Here is a 16630-nt window from a genome sequence, read left to right as displayed (position 1 = left end):
CGAGCGCCGCTTCTGTCTCATCTGTGACTGGTAGAAAGAAGAGAAGATCTATGGGTGTATTTTACATTTGATGCCAAGGACAACAAGACCCTTTGCAAACCATGTGGAGTGACACTAACTGGCAAAAATACAACAAACTTGAAGCGTCATTTGCGGACAACTTATCCCGAAATTCATACAAAGGTAAGCAGTGCATGATAGCACTTAACTCCTCTTTTGTATAAAGAGATAACTTAGCGCTGAGTGCGAGAGAATGTAAAATCAGAATAACTAGATACAGAAAACCTCAAATGATGGACCAAGTCAAGCCAGTGCACCACCACAGCAAACAATTTATGCTGCTCTTTTCAGTGCTTCAAAATACAAAATTGACTCTAAGGAACAACAGGCCAGGGAAGAGGCCATAGCAAGATGGATTGGGCGCTCCGGAAAACCCGTCAGAACGATTAAAGATGAGGACTTTGTTAGCATGATGGAGACAGTAGATAGAAAGCTGACTGTTCCAAAGAAAACTAAAATAAGCAATCTGATTGACAAACAATATGAAGATGAAAAACAAAAATTCAAAAAGAGACTGACTGCTGCTCGGAGAGTATCTATTTGCACTGATTTGTGGACCAAGAAAGGACTCTCAGCTTCATTCCTTGCTATAAGTGCATGCTACTTTTGTGTTGAACAACATAAACCTGAACACATATTGTTGGCCCTTGAACAAGTAGCCCACCCACACACTGCACAGTCAATTAAAACATGTGTGGACAAATGCTTGCAAGAGTGGGACATACCAAAGAGGAAGATCCTTACAGTGATAACAGACAATGGGAGCAATATGGTGGCAGCATTTAAACAAACCGCAGCAGCACCAGCGGAAGAACCACCCAGCTCTAGGGAGGAAGACTCCCCCATGACGGAAAGTGACTCTGAGGCAGAGTCTGAAATTGATGACCTACGGTGGGTGAGCCAATTTTAATATTATTTTACATGTCACTTTTCGGTTGACAGTTAATTATCACATGCATATGAGATGATTGATGTGGGGGGCTGGGGGCACTAGTATCCGTGCTCTAGTCTACTCTATGGGTGCATCTTTGTTATTTTTCCAGTAGTCTTTTCTAAAAGTATTCCCATAAGATGTTAAATGTTAAAATAATAGAATGGAACAGAAAGCTTTTCTATACTTTATGCTTATTTGGCTGTGTTGCACTGTTAGGTACCAACAGATCGACATGGACCGGACACCATGTGTAGTGCATACCTTACAACTAGTGGTCCACATGTTGCAGAAGGAGGCAAGTGTGAAGAGAATACTGGATAAAGCAAGATCAATAGTGCACCTCTTCCGCAAGTCTTCCATCGCAACACAGAAGATATTGGAGCATTGTGGCCTGACCATTTTCAATGACTGCCCCACTCGCTGGTCAAGCACATTCAACATGATCGCAAGACTCCTCAAACTGAAAGAGTCAGTCTGCCAAATCGCGAACAACATGGGATGGGACAGCTTGCTCCCTAGTGAATGGCTAAAGCTCACATCATTGCATGACCTATTGCTGCCTTTTGCAGAACATACTAAAACCCTCCAGAGTGACACCATGTCAATGTCCCTAGCTGTCCCTGCTCTTTTTGATCTACTCAGCCACCTTGAGGACTTTAAACAGAACACTAGCTACCAAGACCTTGCCACAATTGCACAGAAAATGAAAGGGAATGTGAACCAGCGTTTGGCTTCATTGTTAGATCCAACAGATGAAATGTTCTCGCCACTTGCAGCAGCTGCTTGTTTTGTCAACCCTACTGTCTGTGAAACCCTTGTTGATGTGGCAGATCATGAGAATATTCAGGAATTGCTTAAAAAGGCAGAGGAGTATGTGATAAGAAAATCCACTTCGCCCCACATGCAACATCATGAATTGTCTGAAGATGATGTGGAAGAACTAGTAGAACAGGAGAATATTGAAAAATCGGAGGAAGTTGAAGAAGCACCGGCATCCACATCTAAGCAGCCAATCTTTCGGTTTCTTGCTAAATGCCGCAGAAGACCCAGGCAGAGGATCTCCCCAAATAGCATAAAACAGCAGATCAAAAAATATAAGGAAGAGCTTTTGCATCAAGTTGAGGACAACACTGCAACAGATTTTTGGCTGTCAAAGAGTGACACTATTTATCACCAGCTAAAACCTTTTGCTTTAGACCTGCTGGCTATGCCAGCTTCTCAAGCCTTTGCAGAGAAAGGTATTCAGTGTTACAGGTGACCTCTCTAGAGGCCGGCGGAATAGAGCAAGGGTCATTTTGGCACGAAGTGCTTTCCTTAAAATGAATCGAAACAAATAGAAGTGTTTTATTATTGTTATTTCTATAAGAAGCATAACTACTACTTGTGCTTCAAAAACAGTTGTAATTGTCAATTCAATTCATTGGAAAATTGCTGCACAGTGCACACAGGCTACAAAATGCATTTGTATGTGGAACAATAACACAACCACCACCACTTATTAACTTCTCTCTCTCTCTTAGCATTGACATTGACAAATGAATAGAGACAAATATCACACTAATGAAAAAGAAAAATAGATCAGTAACGGTCAAAAAGGGCAGTCTTACATCGGGGTCCTGCTGCAGTTCTTTTTAGTGTAATATTTACCTCTATTGTCATTGCGAATGCTGAGACTCAGAAAGAGGAGAGAGGAGGAGTTGATAAAAAGTGGTAAGTCTGTTATAATTCTTACGCTAATGGCATTATTAGACTGTGTGCACTGTGCACATTTTTATTGAATACATCTGAGAATTAGAACTGTTAAAATAATAAGCTGACACTGTAAATGGATTTGGTTCTTCTTATTTAGAAATAAGCATTACCCTCCTCAAGTTTTACAGTATTGGTTTATTATGCAGTGCCAGTGCCAGACTGGCAGTGACAGTGCCTGTGCAAGTGTGCACTGCAGCTGTTCTTGGATGGTTGAGATAGGAAGTTGTTCTCTCTGAGGATGTTTTTGTACCATTCTTTACTCATGGCTGTGTTCTTAGGCAAAATTGTGAGTGAGCAGTGAGTGAGCACACTCCCTTGTTGGCTGAGAACTTAGCAACCCCCCCACAGTGGTCTCAGGATTCTGTACTGTTGCCATGAGCATGACACAGGACTGATAAAGTGAGCTGATGCATATTTTTTCTTCCCTGGAGTCTCTGTAGCTGGTCTTGGATTGTTGAGGGGGGAGCTGGGACTGGACTGGAGGAAGTAAGTTGTTCTCTTCTGAGGATGTTTTTTTACCATTCTTTATTCATGGCTGTGTGTTCTTAGGCAAAATTGTGAGTGAGCAGTGAGTGAGCACACTCCCTTGTGGTCTCAGGACAGGATACTGTACTGTTGCCATGAACATGACGCACAGGACTGATAAAGTGAGCTGATGCTTATTTTTTTTCTTCCCTGGAGTCTATGCAGCTGTTCTTTGATGATTGAGGTGGCCGGTGGGAGCTGGGGCCTGGGAGAGGAAGGACGTTGTTCTCTTCTCTGAGGATGTTTTTGTAATTTGTACCATTCTTTATTCATGGCTGTGTTCTTAGGCAAAATTGTGAGTGAGCAGTGAGCACACTCCCTTGTTGGCTGAGAACTTAGCAACCCGCCCACACTGTGGTCTCAGGAGTCAGGATGCTGTACTGTTGCCATGAGCATGACAGAGCAGGACTGATGTGAAGTGAGCTGATGTCTGCAAAGTTTTTATTTTTTTGTATTTTTATTACATTTTTATGTTACCCCCTTTGGTTTGGTCAAAAAAGCAATATTAATGGCATTGGCAAAACAGTTTTGCCTTAATAAAGACAATAATGACTAACTCTGTGTCTGTGTAGTAGTGTAGTGCTGTGCTAGTGCATGCTCAAAGCTTAATACCATAAATAATAACATATTAGATTTTTCATTCACTCCAGGACCAGCAGTAGTATATAATGAGTTTGGAAATTGTAGAGAAATGCTTAAATAATGCATTACAAATTACAATTTAACTACACCCAGTCGATTATAGATGACTAAAATGAGTTTTAGTCGACTAAAATGTACTGGAGTTTTAGTCGACTAAATACGACTAAAACTAAAACTTGCAGAAGACTAAAATGGGACTAAAACTAAAATGCCATTTTAGTCCTAAGACTAAAACTAAATTGAAATTTGCTGCCAAAATTAACACTGTTACACACTCTGACATTTTTTTTTTTTTCAGACTACTGTACTGGTGATTAAACATTTAGAATCCTATCATTTGACATCACATTTCCTGCCTAACACTTTAAAGTCATGGAATTATCTTTAATAACACAAGACATTATCTTGGATGTTGTTATGTATCTATTTCCAGTAGCTATATCTTTGATATCCTTGTTCCTAACTTCATATCAAATTTCCATATTGGACTTGAGATAACTTGAGAATACGTAAGAATGTTATATTTATGTTTACTCTACGTAATACCATTATTTGTCTTGTTAATGTGCCAACTCTCTTTGTACCACCATTTTCTATTTCCTTTCAATAAAAGTTTGAATACAAAAAAAAAAAAAGAAAAGGTGGGGTCGATGGGTGAAGTGCAATACGAGAGCTGTTATACTGCACACCCAAAATATCTATGTGCCTAACAGGAAATAGATCACAGGTATTTCATGGAGGTTAAATTGCATAATGATTTACCACAAATAATAGCTTTATTGGACAGGGGTAGCCATGCAACCATTTTATCTCAGAAATATTTTCAACAAATCCAGGATTTATTTTCTGAGAAATACAAGCTGAAAAGTTTCACAGCTAACCTTATAAATGTCAGGCACTGCTTTAAAGGTCAGAGGAGAAGCCTGGTTGAACTTTACCTTGGGAAATAAAATAATTTGCCATCCCACACTGATAGTTGCTTTGCCCTATGATCGTTTGATCATTGGCATAGATCTCCTTCAGAGATTGAATCCCATTGTGGATTTTATCAATAAGGTTACTTGGTCCCTAGTAAAAATGCCCATTAACTATGAGCATACCCAATCCTATCCTATCACAGTCAGCGTAACTTCCATGTGATTGAGGAAAGACTGGACTCCAGTGGCGTCGGTGGGGGGTTCTGACCAGGGCTAAAGCCCCGAGTGTTCCCCCGAAAAGCCCAGAGTCTCCTGTTCATTTTAAATAAATATTAGCCCCGAGCCTCCTCCTCTCTGTGCTGAATGGGCGGCCCTCACCTGGCTGGCTGTACTTCCTGGCCTGCTGCGTGCCGCAGACACACTGGTTGCTAGTTGGCCTGCCGCTTGGCGTCTAGCAACCAGTGATGTCACGCAGTGGCATAGCGGGGGAGGGGGGAGCATCCCACGGCACGCTACTGTCACTGTCCCCCGGCCTGACGTGCTCCTGCAAAATCTTAGATTTAAAAATGGTGCCGCGCATGCGCCGCCGCCGGGAATAGCCAAAACATATACGAGCTTTCCCGAGCTTTCCCAAGCGGTAATGACGTGTTGGCGCCGGCCCGGGCGGCGCCATTTTTAAAATGAAGGCGCCTCACGAACAGGTAAGTGAGACCTCTCCACAGTAGGACAGAAGATGATGTGGGGGAGTCAGTGTAGGAGTGTCAGTGTGGGGGGGGGGGGCAGTGGAGGGGTCAGTGTAGGTGTCAGTGTGGGGAAGGGGGTCAGTGTAGGAGTGTCAGTGTGGGGGGGTCAGTGTCAGTGTGGAAGGGTCAGTGTAGGTGTCAGTGTGTGGGGGGGTCAGTGTCAGTGTGGGGGGGGCTCAGTGTAGGTGTCAGTGTGGGGGGGGGGTCAGTGTAGGTGTCAGTGTGGGGGGGGGGTCAGTGTAGATGTCAGTGTGGAGGGGTCAGTATAGGTGTCAGTGTGGGGGGAGTCAGTGTAGGTGTCAGTGTGGTGGGGGGGCAGTGTAGGTGTCAGTGTGGTGGGGGGGCAGTGTAGGTGTCAGTGTGGAGGGATCAGTATAGGTGTCAGCTTGGGGGGAGTCAGTGTAGGTGTCAGTGTGGTGGGGGGTCAGTGTAGGTGTCAGTGTGGAGGGGTCAGTATAGGTGTCAGTGTGGGGGGGGGGGTCAGTGTAGGTGTCAGTGTGGGGGGGGGTCAGTGTGGGTGTCAGTGTGGAGGGGTCAGTATAGGTGTCAGTGTGGAGGGGTCAGTGTGGGGGGGGGTCCAGTGTAGGTGTCAGTGTAGAGGGGTCAGTGTAGGTGTCAGTGTAGGGGGGTCAATGTCAGTATGGGGGGGGGTCAGTGTAGGTGTCAGTGTGGAGGGGTCAGTGTAGGTGTCAGTGTCAGAATGGGGGGGGGGTCAGTGTAGGTGTCAATAAAGGTGGGTCAGTGTAGGGGGGTCAGTGTAGGTTTCAGTGTCAGTATGGGGGGGTCAATGTAGGTGTCAGTGAAGGGGTCATTGTAGGTGTCAATGAAGGGGGGTCAGTGTAGGTGTCAGTGTGGAGGGGTCAGTGTAGGTGTCAGTGTGGGGGGTCAGTGTAGGGGTCAGTGTGGGGGGGGGGGTCAGTGTAGGGGTCAGTGTGGGGGGGGTCACTGTAGGTGTCAGTGTGGAAGGGTCAGTATAGGTGTCAGTGTGGGGGGGGATCAGTGTAGGGGTCAGTGTGGGGGGGGTCACTGTAGGTGTCAGTGTGAGGGGGGGCAGTGTAGGTGTCAGTGTGAGGGGGGACAGTGTAGGTGTCAGTGTGGAGGGGTCAGTGTCAGTGTGGGGGGGGGGTCCAGTGTAGGTGTCAGTGTGGAGGAGTCAGTTTAGGTGTCAGTGTGGGGAGGGGGTCAGTGTAGGTGTCAGTGAAGGGGTCATTGTAGGTGTCAATGAAGGGGGGTCAGTGTAGGTGTCAGTGTGGAGGGGTCAGTGTAGGTGTCAGTGGGGGGGGGGTCCAGTGTAGGTGTCAGTGTGGAGGGGTCAGTGTAGGTGTCAGTGTGGGGGGGGGGTCAGTGTAGGGAGGTCAGTGTCAGTATGGGGGGGTTAGTGTAGGTGTCAGTGTGGAGCAGTCAGTATAGGTGTCAGTGTGGGGGGGGGGGGGTCAGTGTAGGTGTCAGTGTGGGGGGGGGGGGTCAGTGTAGGTGTCAGTGTGTGGGGGGGGGGTCAGTGTAGGTGTCAGTGTGTGTGTGTGTGGGGGGGTCAGTGTAGGTGTTAGTGTGGAGGGGTCAGTGTAGGTGTCAGTGTGGAAGGGTCAGTGTGGAGGGGTCAATGTGGAAGGGTCAGTGTAGGTGTCAGTGTGGGGGGGTCCAGTGTAGGTGTCAGTGTGGAGGGATCAGTTTAGGTGTCAGTGTGGGGGGGGTCAGTGTAGGTGTCAGTGGGGGGGTCAGTGTAGGTGTCAGTATTGAGGGGTCAATGTGGAGGGGTCAGTGTAGGTGTCAGTGTGGAGGGGTCAGTTTAGGTGTCAGTGGGAGGGGGGTCAGTGTCAGTATGGGGGGGTCAGTGTAGGTGTCAGTGTCAGAATGGGGGGGGGGTCAGTGTAGGTGTCAATAAAGGTGGGTCAGTGTAGGGGGGTCAGTGTAGGTGTCAGTGTCAGTATGGGGGGTCAATGTAGGGGTCAGTGAAGGGGTCATTGTAGGTATCAATGAAGGGGGGTCAGTGTGGAGGGGTCAGTGTAGGTGTCAGTGTGGGGGGGGTCCAGTGTAGGTGTCAGTGTGGGGGGGGGGGTCAGTGTAGGGGGGTCAGTGTCAGTATGGGGGGGTCAGTGTAGGTGTCAGTGTGGAGGGGTCAGTGTAGGTGTCAGTGTCAGAATGGGGGGGGGGGGTCAGTGTAGGAGTCAATGAAGGTGGGTCAGTGTAGGGGGGTCAGTGTAGGTGTCAGTATGGGGGGTCAATGTAGGTGTCAGTGAAGGGGTCATTGTAGGTGTCAATGAAGGGGGGTCAGTGTAGGTGTCAGTGAGGAGGGGTCAGTGTAGGTGTCAGTGAGGAGGGGTCAGTGTAGGTGTCAACGAAGGGGGGTCAGTGTAGGTGTCAGTGTGGGGGGGGGGTCAGTGTAGGTGTCAGTGTGGGGGGGGGGGGTCAGTGTAGGTGTCAGTGTGGAGGGGTCAGTGTGGGGGGGTCCAGTATAGGTGTCAGTGTGGAGGGGTCAGTTTAGGTGTCAGTGTGGGGGGGGGGTCAGTGTAGGTGTCAGTGTGGGGGGGTCCAGTGTAGGTGTCAGTGTGGAGGGGTAAGTTTAGGTGTCAGTGTGGAGGGGTCAGTTTAGGTGTCAGTGTGGGGGGGGGTCAGTGTAGGTGTCAGTATAGAGGGGTCAGTGAAGGTGTCAGTGTGAGGGGGGGGGGGTCCAGTCTAGGTGTCAGTGTGGAGGGGTCAGTGTAGGTGTCAATGAAGGGGGGTCAGTGTGGAGGGGTCAGTGTAGGTGTCAGTGTGGAGGGGTCAGTGAAGGTGTCAGTGTGGGGGGGGGGTCCAGTGTAGGTGTCAGTGTGGAGGGGTCAGTTTAGGTGTTAGTGTGGGGGGGGTCAGTGTCAGTATGGGGGGGTCAGTGTAGGTGTCAGAATGGGGGGGTCAGTGTAGGTGTCAATGAAGGGGGGTCAGTGTAGGTGTCAGTGTCAGTATGGGGGGGGGGGTCAGTGTAGGTGTCAGTGAAGGGGTCATTGTAGGTGTCAATGAAGGTGGGTCAGTGTAGGGGGGTCAGTGTCAGTATGGGGGGTCAATGTAGGTGTCAGTGAAGGGGTCATTGTAGGTGTCAATGAAGGGGGGTCAGTGTAAGTGTCAGTGTAGAGGGGTCAGTGTAGGTGTCAGTGTGGAGGGGTCAGTGTAGGTGTCAATGAAGGGGGGGTCAGTGTAGGTGTCAGTGTGGAGGGGCCAGTGTAGGTGTCAGTGTGGAGGGGTCAGTTTAGGTGTCAGTGTGGGGGGGGGGTCAGTGTAGGTGTCAGTGTGTGGGGGGTCAGTGTAGGTGTCAGTATGGAGGGGTCAGTGTAGGTGTCAGTGTGGAGGGGTTAGTGTAATTGTCAGTGTGGAGGGGTCAGTGAAGGTGTCAGTGTGGGGGGGGGGGGGGTCCAGTGTAGGTGTCAGCGTGGAGGGGTCAGTTTAGGTGTCAGTGTGGGGGGGGGTCAGTGTCAGTATGGGGGGTCAGTGTAGGAGCCAGTGTGGAGGGGTCAGTGTAGGTGTCAGAATGGGGGGGTCAGTGTAGGTGTCAATGAAGGGGGGTCAGTGTAGGTGTCAGTATGGGGGGGTCAGTGTAGGTGTCAGTGAAGGGGTCATTGTAGGTGTCAATGAAGGGGGGTCAGTATGGGGGGGTCAGTGTAGGAGTCAGTGTGGAGGGGTCAGTGTAGGTGTCAGAATGGGGGGGTCAGTGTAGGTGTCAATGAAGGGGGGTCAGTGTAGGTGTCAGTATGGGGGGGTCAGTGTAGGTGTCAGTGTGGAGGGGTCAGTGTAATTGTCAGTGTGGAGGGGTCAGTGAAGGTGTCAGTGTGGGGGGGGGGGTCCAGTGTAGGTGTCAGCGTGGAGGGGTCAGTTTAGGTGTCAGTGTGGGGGGGTCAGTGTAGGGGGGTCAGTGTCAGTATGGGGGGGTCAGTGTAGGAGTCAGTGTGGAGGGGTCAGTGTAGGTGTCAGAATGGGGGGGTCAGTGTAGGTGTCAATGAAGGGGGGTCAGTGTAGGTGTCAGTATGGGGGGGTCAGTGTAGGTGTCAGTGAAGGGGTCATTGTAGGTGTCAACGAAGGGGGGTCAGTATGGGGGGGTCAGTGTAGGAGTCAGTGTGGAGGGGTCAGTGTAGGTGTCAGAATGGGGGGTCAGTGTAGGTGTCAATGAAGGGGGGTCAGTGTAGGTGTCTGTATGGGGGGGTCAGTGTAGGTGTCAGTGAAGGGGTCAGTGTAGGTGTCAATGAAGGGGGGTCAGTGTAGGTGTCAATGTGGGGGGAGAGGGGTCAATGTAGGGGGTTCAGTGTAGGGGTGGTCATTTTGGAAGTCAATGTGAAGGGGGGTCAGTGTAGGGGGGGCAAGTCTAGGGGTCAGTGTAGGTGTTCTCCTCTCCTCCTGACCCCCTGTTCTCCTCTCCTCCTGACCCCCTGTTCTCCTCTCCTCCTGACCCCTTGTTCTCCTTTCCTCTCCTCCTGACCCCGTTCTCCTCTCCTCTCCTCCTGACCCCCTGTTCTCCTCACCTCATCCCCTGTTCTCCTCTCCTCACCTCACCCCCTGTTCTCCTCTCCTCCTCACCCCCTGTTCTCCTCTCCAGCTGACCTCCTGTTCTCCTCTCCTCCTGACCCCCTGTTCTCCTCTCCTCCTGACACCCTGTTCTCCTCTCCTCCAGACCTCCTGTTCTCCTCTCCTCCTGTTCTCCTCTCCTCCTGACCTCCTGTTCTCCTCTCCTCCTGACCTCCTGTTCTCCTCTCCTCCTGACCCCTGGTCTCCTCTCCTCACCCCCTGTTGTCCTCTCCTCTCCTCACCCCCTGTTGTCCTCTCCTCTCCTCACCCCCTGTTCTCCTCTCCTCTCCTAACCCCTTGTTCTCCACTCCTCTCCTCTTGACCTCCTATTCTCCTATCCTCTCCTGGCCCCCTGTTCTCCTCTCCTCTCCTGACCCCTTGTTCTCCTCTCCTCTCCTGACCCCTTGTTCTCCTCTCCTCCTGACCTCCTGTTCTACTCTCCTCCAGACCTCCTGTTCTCCTCTCCTCCTGACCTCCTGTTCTCCTCTCCTCCTGACCCCCTGTTCTCCTCGCCTCACCCCCTGTTCTCCTCTCCTCACCCCCTGTTCTCCTCTCCTCCTGACCCCCTGTTCTCCTCTCCTCTCCTGACCACCTGTTCTCCTCTCCTCTCCTGACCACCTGTTCTCCTCTCCTGACCCCCTGTTCTCCTCTCCTCTCCTGACCCCCTATTCTCCTCTCCTGACCCCCTGTTCTCCTCTCCTCCTGTTCTCCTCTCCTCCTGACCCCCTTGTTCTTCTCTTCTCTCTCCTACTGACCCCTTGTTCTCCTCTCCTGACCCCCTGTTCTCCTCTCTTGACCCCCTGTTCTCCTCTCTTGACCCCCTGTTCTCCACTCCTCTCCTCTTGACCTCCTATCCTCTCCTGGCCCCCTGTTCTCCTCTCCTCTCCTGACCCCCTGTTCTCCTCTCCTGACCCCCTTTTCTCCTCTCTTGACCCCGTTCTCCTCTCCTCTCCTAACCCCTTGTTCTCCACTCCTCTCCTCTTGACCTCCTATTCTCCTCTCCTCTTGACCTCCTATTCTCCTATCCTCTCCTGGCCCCCTGTTCTCCTCTCCTCTCCTGACCCCTTGTTCTCCTCTCCTCCTGACCTCCTGTTCTCCTTTCCTCCTGACCTCCTGTTCTCCTCTCCTCCTGACCCCCTGTTCTCCTCTTCTCCTGACCCCCTGTTCTCCTCTCCCCCTGACCCCCTGTTCTCCTCTCCCCCTGACCCCCTGTTCTCTTCTCCTCTCCTCCTGACCCCCTGTTCTCCTCTCCTCCTGACCCCCTTTTCTCCTCTCCTCACCCCCTGTTCTCCTCTCCTCACCCCCTGTTCTCCTCTCCTCTCCTCACCCCCTGTTCTCCTCTCCTCACCCCCCCTGTTATCCTGTCCTCACCCCCTGTTCTCCTCTCCTCACCCCCCTGTTATCCTCTCCTCACCCCCTCTTCTCCTCTCCTCACCTCCTGTTCTCCTCCTGACTCCCTGTTCTCTCCTCTCCTCTGTTCTCTCCTCTCCTCTTGACCCCCCTGTTCTCCTCTTCTCTGTTCTCCTTTCCTCCTGACCCCCTGTTCTCCTCTAATCTGTTCTCCTCTCCTCTCTTCCTGACCCCCTGTTCTCTTCTCTCCTCCTGACCCCCTGTTCTCTTCTCCTCTCCTGACCCCCTGTTCTCTTCTCCTCTCCTGACCCCCTGTTCTCTTCTCCTCTCCTGACCCCCTGTTCTCTTCTCCACTGCTGACCCCCTGTCCTCTTCTCCTCTCCTGACCCCCTGTTTTCCTCTCCTGACCCCCTGTTATCCTCTCCTTTCCTCTCCTCCTGACCCCCTGTTTTCCTCTCCTCCAGACCCCCTTTTCTCCTCTCCTCTACTCCTGACCCCCTGTTCTCTTCTCCTAACCCCCTGTTCTCTTCTCCTCTGTTCTCCTTTCCTCCTGGCCCCCTGCTCTCCTCTGTTCTCTCCTCTTGACCCTCTGTTCTCTCCTCTCCTCCTCCCGACTCACTGTTCTCCTCTCCTCCTGACCCCCCTGTTCTCCTCCTGACCCCCTGTTCCCCTGTTCTCTCCTCTCCTCCTTACCCCCTGTTCTCTCCTCTCCTTCTGACCCCCTGTTCTCCTCTCCTCCTCACCCCCTGTTCTCCTCTCCTCCTGACCACCTGTTCTCATCTCCTCCTGACCCCCTGTTCTCCACTCCTCTCCTACTGACCCCTCGTTCTCCTCTCCTGACCCCTTGTTCTCCACTCCTCTCCTCCTGACCTCCTATTCTCCTCCCCTGACCCCCTGTTCTCCTCTCTTTACCCCCTGTTCTCCTCTCCTCACACCTTGTTCTCCTCTCCTCACCCCTTGTTCTCCTCTCCTCACCCCCTGTTCTCCTCTCCTCTGTTCTCTCCTCTCCTCCTGACCCCCCTGTTCTCCTCTTCTCTGTTCTCCTGTCCTCCTGACCCCCTGTTCTCCTCTCCTCCTGACCCCCTGTTCTCTTCTCTCCTCCTGACCCCCTGTTCTCATCTCCTCTCCTGACCCCCTGTTCTCGTCTCCTCTCCTGACTCCCTATTCTCTTCTCCTCTCCTGACCCCCTATTCGCTTCTGCTCTCCTGACCCCCTGTTCTCTTCTCCTCTCCTGACCCCCTGTTCTCTTCTCCTCTCCTCCTGACCCCCTGTTCTCCTCTCCTCCTGATCCCCTGCTCTCCTTTGTTCTCCTCTTCTCTACTCCTGACCCCTTGTTCTCTTCTCCTCTATTGACCCCCTGTTCTCCTTTCCTCTCCTGACCCCTTGTTCTCCACTCCTCTCCTCCTGACCTCCTATTCTCCTCTCCGCTCCTGACCCCCTGTTCTCCTCTCCTCACACCTTGTTCTCCTCTCCTGACCCCCCTGTTCTCCTCTCCTCTGTTCTCTCCTCTCCTCCTGACCCCCCTGTACTCCTCTTCTCTGTTCTCCTGTCCTCCTGACCCCCTGTGCTCCTCTCCTCTCCTCCTGACCCCCTGTTCTCTTCTCTCCTCCTGACCCCCTGTTCTCGTCTCCTCTCCTAACCCCCTGTTCTCTTCTCCTCTCCTGTCCCCCTATTCTCTTCTCCTCTCCTGACCCCCTGTTCTCTTCTCCTCTCCTGACTCCCTATTCTCTTCTGCTCTCCTGACCCCCTGTTCTCTTCTCCTCTCCTGACCCCCTGTTCTCTTCTCCTCTCTTGACCCCCTGTTCTCTTCTCCTCTCCTGACCCCCTGTTCTCTTCTGCTCTCCTCTCCTCCTGACCCCCTGTTCTCCTCTCCTCCTGACCCCCTGCTCTCCTCTTCTCCTGACCCCCTGTTCTCTTCTCCTCTCTTGACCCTCTTTTCTCTTCTCTTTTTCTAACCCCCTGTTCTCTTCTCCTCTCCTGACCTTCTGTTCTCTTCTCCTCTCCTGACCCCCTGTTCTCATCTCCTCTCCTCCTGACCCCCTGTTCTCCTCTCCTCTGTTCTCCTCTCCTCCTGACCCCCTGCTCTCCTCTGTTCTCTCCTCTCCTCTTCCTTACTCCCTCTTCTCCTCTCCTCCTGACCCCCTGTTCCCCTCTCCTTCTGACCCCCTGTTCTCCTTTTGACCCCCTGTTCTCTTCTCTCCTCCTTACCCCCTGTTCTCCTCTCCTCCTGACCCCCTGTTCTCCTCTCCTTCTGACCCCCTGTTCTCCACTCACTCCTCCTGACCCCCTGTTCTCCACTCCTCTCCTCCTGACCCCCTGTTCTCCTCGCCTCACCCCCTGTTCTCCTCTCCTCCTGACCCCCTGTTCTCCTCGCCTCACCCCCTGTTCTCCTCTCCTACTGACCCCTTGTTCTCCTCTCCTCCTGACCTCCTGTTCTCCTCTCCTCCTGACTCCCTTTTCTCCTTTCCTAACCCCCTGTTCTCCTCTCCTCACCCCTTGTTCTCCTCTCCTTTCCTCACCCCCAGTTCTCCTCTCCTCCTTACCCCCCTGTTCGCCTCTTCTCTGTTCTCCTCTCCTCCTGACCCCCTGTTGTCCTCTCCTCTGTTCTCCTCTCCTCCTGACCCCCTGTTCTGCTCTCCTCTGTTCTCCTCTCATCCTGACCCCCTGTTCTCTTCTCTCCTCCTGACCCCCTGTTCTCTTCTCCTCTCCTGACCCCCTGTTCTCTTCTCCTCTCCTGACCCCCTGTTCTCTTCTCCTCTCCTGACCCCCTGTTCTCTTCTCCTCTCCTGACCTCCTGTTCTCCTCTCCTCCTGACCCCCTGTTCTCCTCTCCTCTGTTCTCCTCTCCTCCTTACCCCCTGCTCTCCTCTCCTCTTGACCCTCTGTTCTCTCCTCTCCTCCTCCTGACTCCCAGTTCTCCTCTCCTCCTGACCCCCTGTTCTCCTCTCCTCTGTTCTCCTCCTGACCCCCTATTCTCTTCTCCTCTCCTGACCCCCTGTATCTTCTCCTCTCCTGACCCCCGGTTCTCTTCTTCTATCCTGACCCTCTGTTCTCTTCTTCTCTCCTGACCCCCTGTTCTCCTCTCCTCATGACCCCCTGCTCTCCTCTGTTCTCTCCTCTCCTCTCGACCCTCTGTTCTCTCCTCTCCTCCTTCTGACTCCCTTTTCTCCTCTCCTCCTGACCCCTGTTCTCCTCTTCTCTCCTCCTGACCCCCTGTTCTCCTCTTCTCTCCTCCTGACCCCATTCTCCTCTTCTCTCCTCCCCTCCTGACCCCCTGTTCTCCTCTTCTCTTCTCTCCTCTCCTCCTGACCCCCTGTTCTCTCCTCTCCTCTGTTTTCCTCCCCTCTCCTGACCCCCTGTTCTCCTCTCCTCTCCTAACCCAGTGTACTCCTCTCTTAACCCCCTGTACTCCTCTCCATAGCACCCCATGTCTGACTCTTGACTGAGGAGGGCATTGGGTGGAGCTTGGGTGGTACTTTTAAATGTGGGAGGAGCTTTGGCGGGACTTTAAAATGTGGGAGGGGTGATCAAATTTACCTTCGGGCTGAAGCCCCTGGTCTTTTTCCCACCTAGCAACGCCCCTGCTGGACTCTATTGAGATCCATTTGAGGAATTCCCAAATTCCAGATATCTCATTCATAAAAACAACAACCACCTTAACCGTAGGTGGACGGGAGGATAACACCATATGTGTGTCCCCTGAAAGAGTTGAAAATGTTTGGTTAGAAAATGATGTTCTGACCATTCACCTCCATCCAGAAAATCCTGACTCTACTGGGTTCAGTGATAATACCCAATTCTTAGCAGGAATTGAAAAGGTGAATGATGATATGTTCTTTCCCCTACAGGTTAATGACCTGGGAAGAACTAAAAGGGCTAAACTGGATCTACGCCAGGAGCACAGCTACATTAGTGGGGATCTGCTAAAACAAGTGGCCAATCCTAAAGTAATTAGGTATCCAAACCCTCTAGATAACTGGGTCCATTAATTGGATGATAACTCTCATAGTCATAATATCATTGCAAAATGCATGTTATCTATTTCTATTGGGGGTAAAACAGCCACTCATTTATTTCTGGTACTCAATGAGCCACAGTGTCAAATGTACATTGGCAACGATATATTACATAGGTTTACATAGTTACATCGTTTTTTTTTTTTTTTTTTTTATCCATACAAGAACTTTATTGATGCAGGAATAACAGCAAGCCAGCACCAGTGTTAAACAGCATCACAACACATATACGCATAGGTAACAGCACATCATCCTATCATAGCAATATATGTAGAACATCACCATCCCGCATATTCCCACCCATCCAAATCAAAAGGTTCAGCCCAGTAACCTGCCCACCACCAGATCCACTGGGGCTAGCCTCGGGGTATCCAGCCATGGGGCCCACAATTTCTCAAATTTGGACATAGTTCCCCTGTGTTGGTAAATTACCCTCTCCATTCTCAGAACACTACCCATTGCAGCAATCCAGTTTGTCAAGGTCGGGGGATCCTCTGACTTCCAATGTACCATGATCAATCTCCTAGCTTGAAATAGAGCCCTATGAATCACTACCTTACCATATTTATCCCAATTATATTCATCCAATATGCAGAGCAAAGATTCCAATGGAGCAGCCTTCAAGGATACCTGAAACACATTGTTAAAAGGCTGCACCACCCCCGTCCAGTAGGGATGCCACTTTGGGCATCGCCAAAGCAAGTGGATAAGGTTGCCATGGTCTCTCCGGCACCACAAGTGGGGTCTACCGGAAGTCCCATGGAGTGTAGTCGGTGAGGGGTATAGTTGACTCTAAGTGTTATGTATAATTGTGTCAGTCTCTGGGCAACATTCAGGGAACAGATTGTTACCTTCTGGAAGGCCTCCTCCCACTGCTCAGTGTCCATCATCCCCAGCGGGTGCTGCTTCAAATGCAGCCATAGCAAGTGGGAGTAACACCGGGAAATGAACCCTCTGGATACCTTGGTCGCCCCAACCATGTCAAATATCGGGACCTGGGATAACACCCATTCAGAGGATGCACTCTGGGCCTTGACCACATGCCTGAGCTGTAAATATTAAAAGTACATAGAGGAAGGAATATGGTAGGCAGCCTGTAGCTCAGAAAACGTCAATAGGATCCCATTACAAAAAATGTGTTTAAAGTGTGTCACACCAAACTACT

At 51.2% G+C, this 16630-nt stretch overlaps 1 protein-coding gene across 1 annotated transcript; it reads left to right on the top strand.

Annotated features, from left to right (window-relative positions):
- Positions 1 to 829: 829 nt before the first annotated feature.
- Positions 830 to 15438, top strand: LOC309547102 (zinc finger BED domain-containing protein 4-like; the record flags this gene model as incomplete). The annotated part of the gene is made up of 3 exons (XM_082246891.1): positions 830 to 951; positions 1211 to 1985; positions 15298 to 15438. 3 exons carry the CDS (start codon positions 830 to 832, stop codon positions 15436 to 15438), a joined length of 1038 nt encoding a protein of 345 aa, XP_082103017.1.
- Positions 15439 to 16630: the final 1192 nt, after the last annotated feature.

The sequence above is a fragment of the Pelophylax lessonae genome (assembly GCF_965119305.1).
Source record: "Pelophylax lessonae genome assembly, chromosome: 1".
NCBI classification, from domain to species: Eukaryota; Metazoa; Chordata; class Amphibia; order Anura; family Ranidae; genus Pelophylax; species Pelophylax lessonae.
This window is presented reverse-complemented; position numbering and strand designations above follow the sequence as displayed.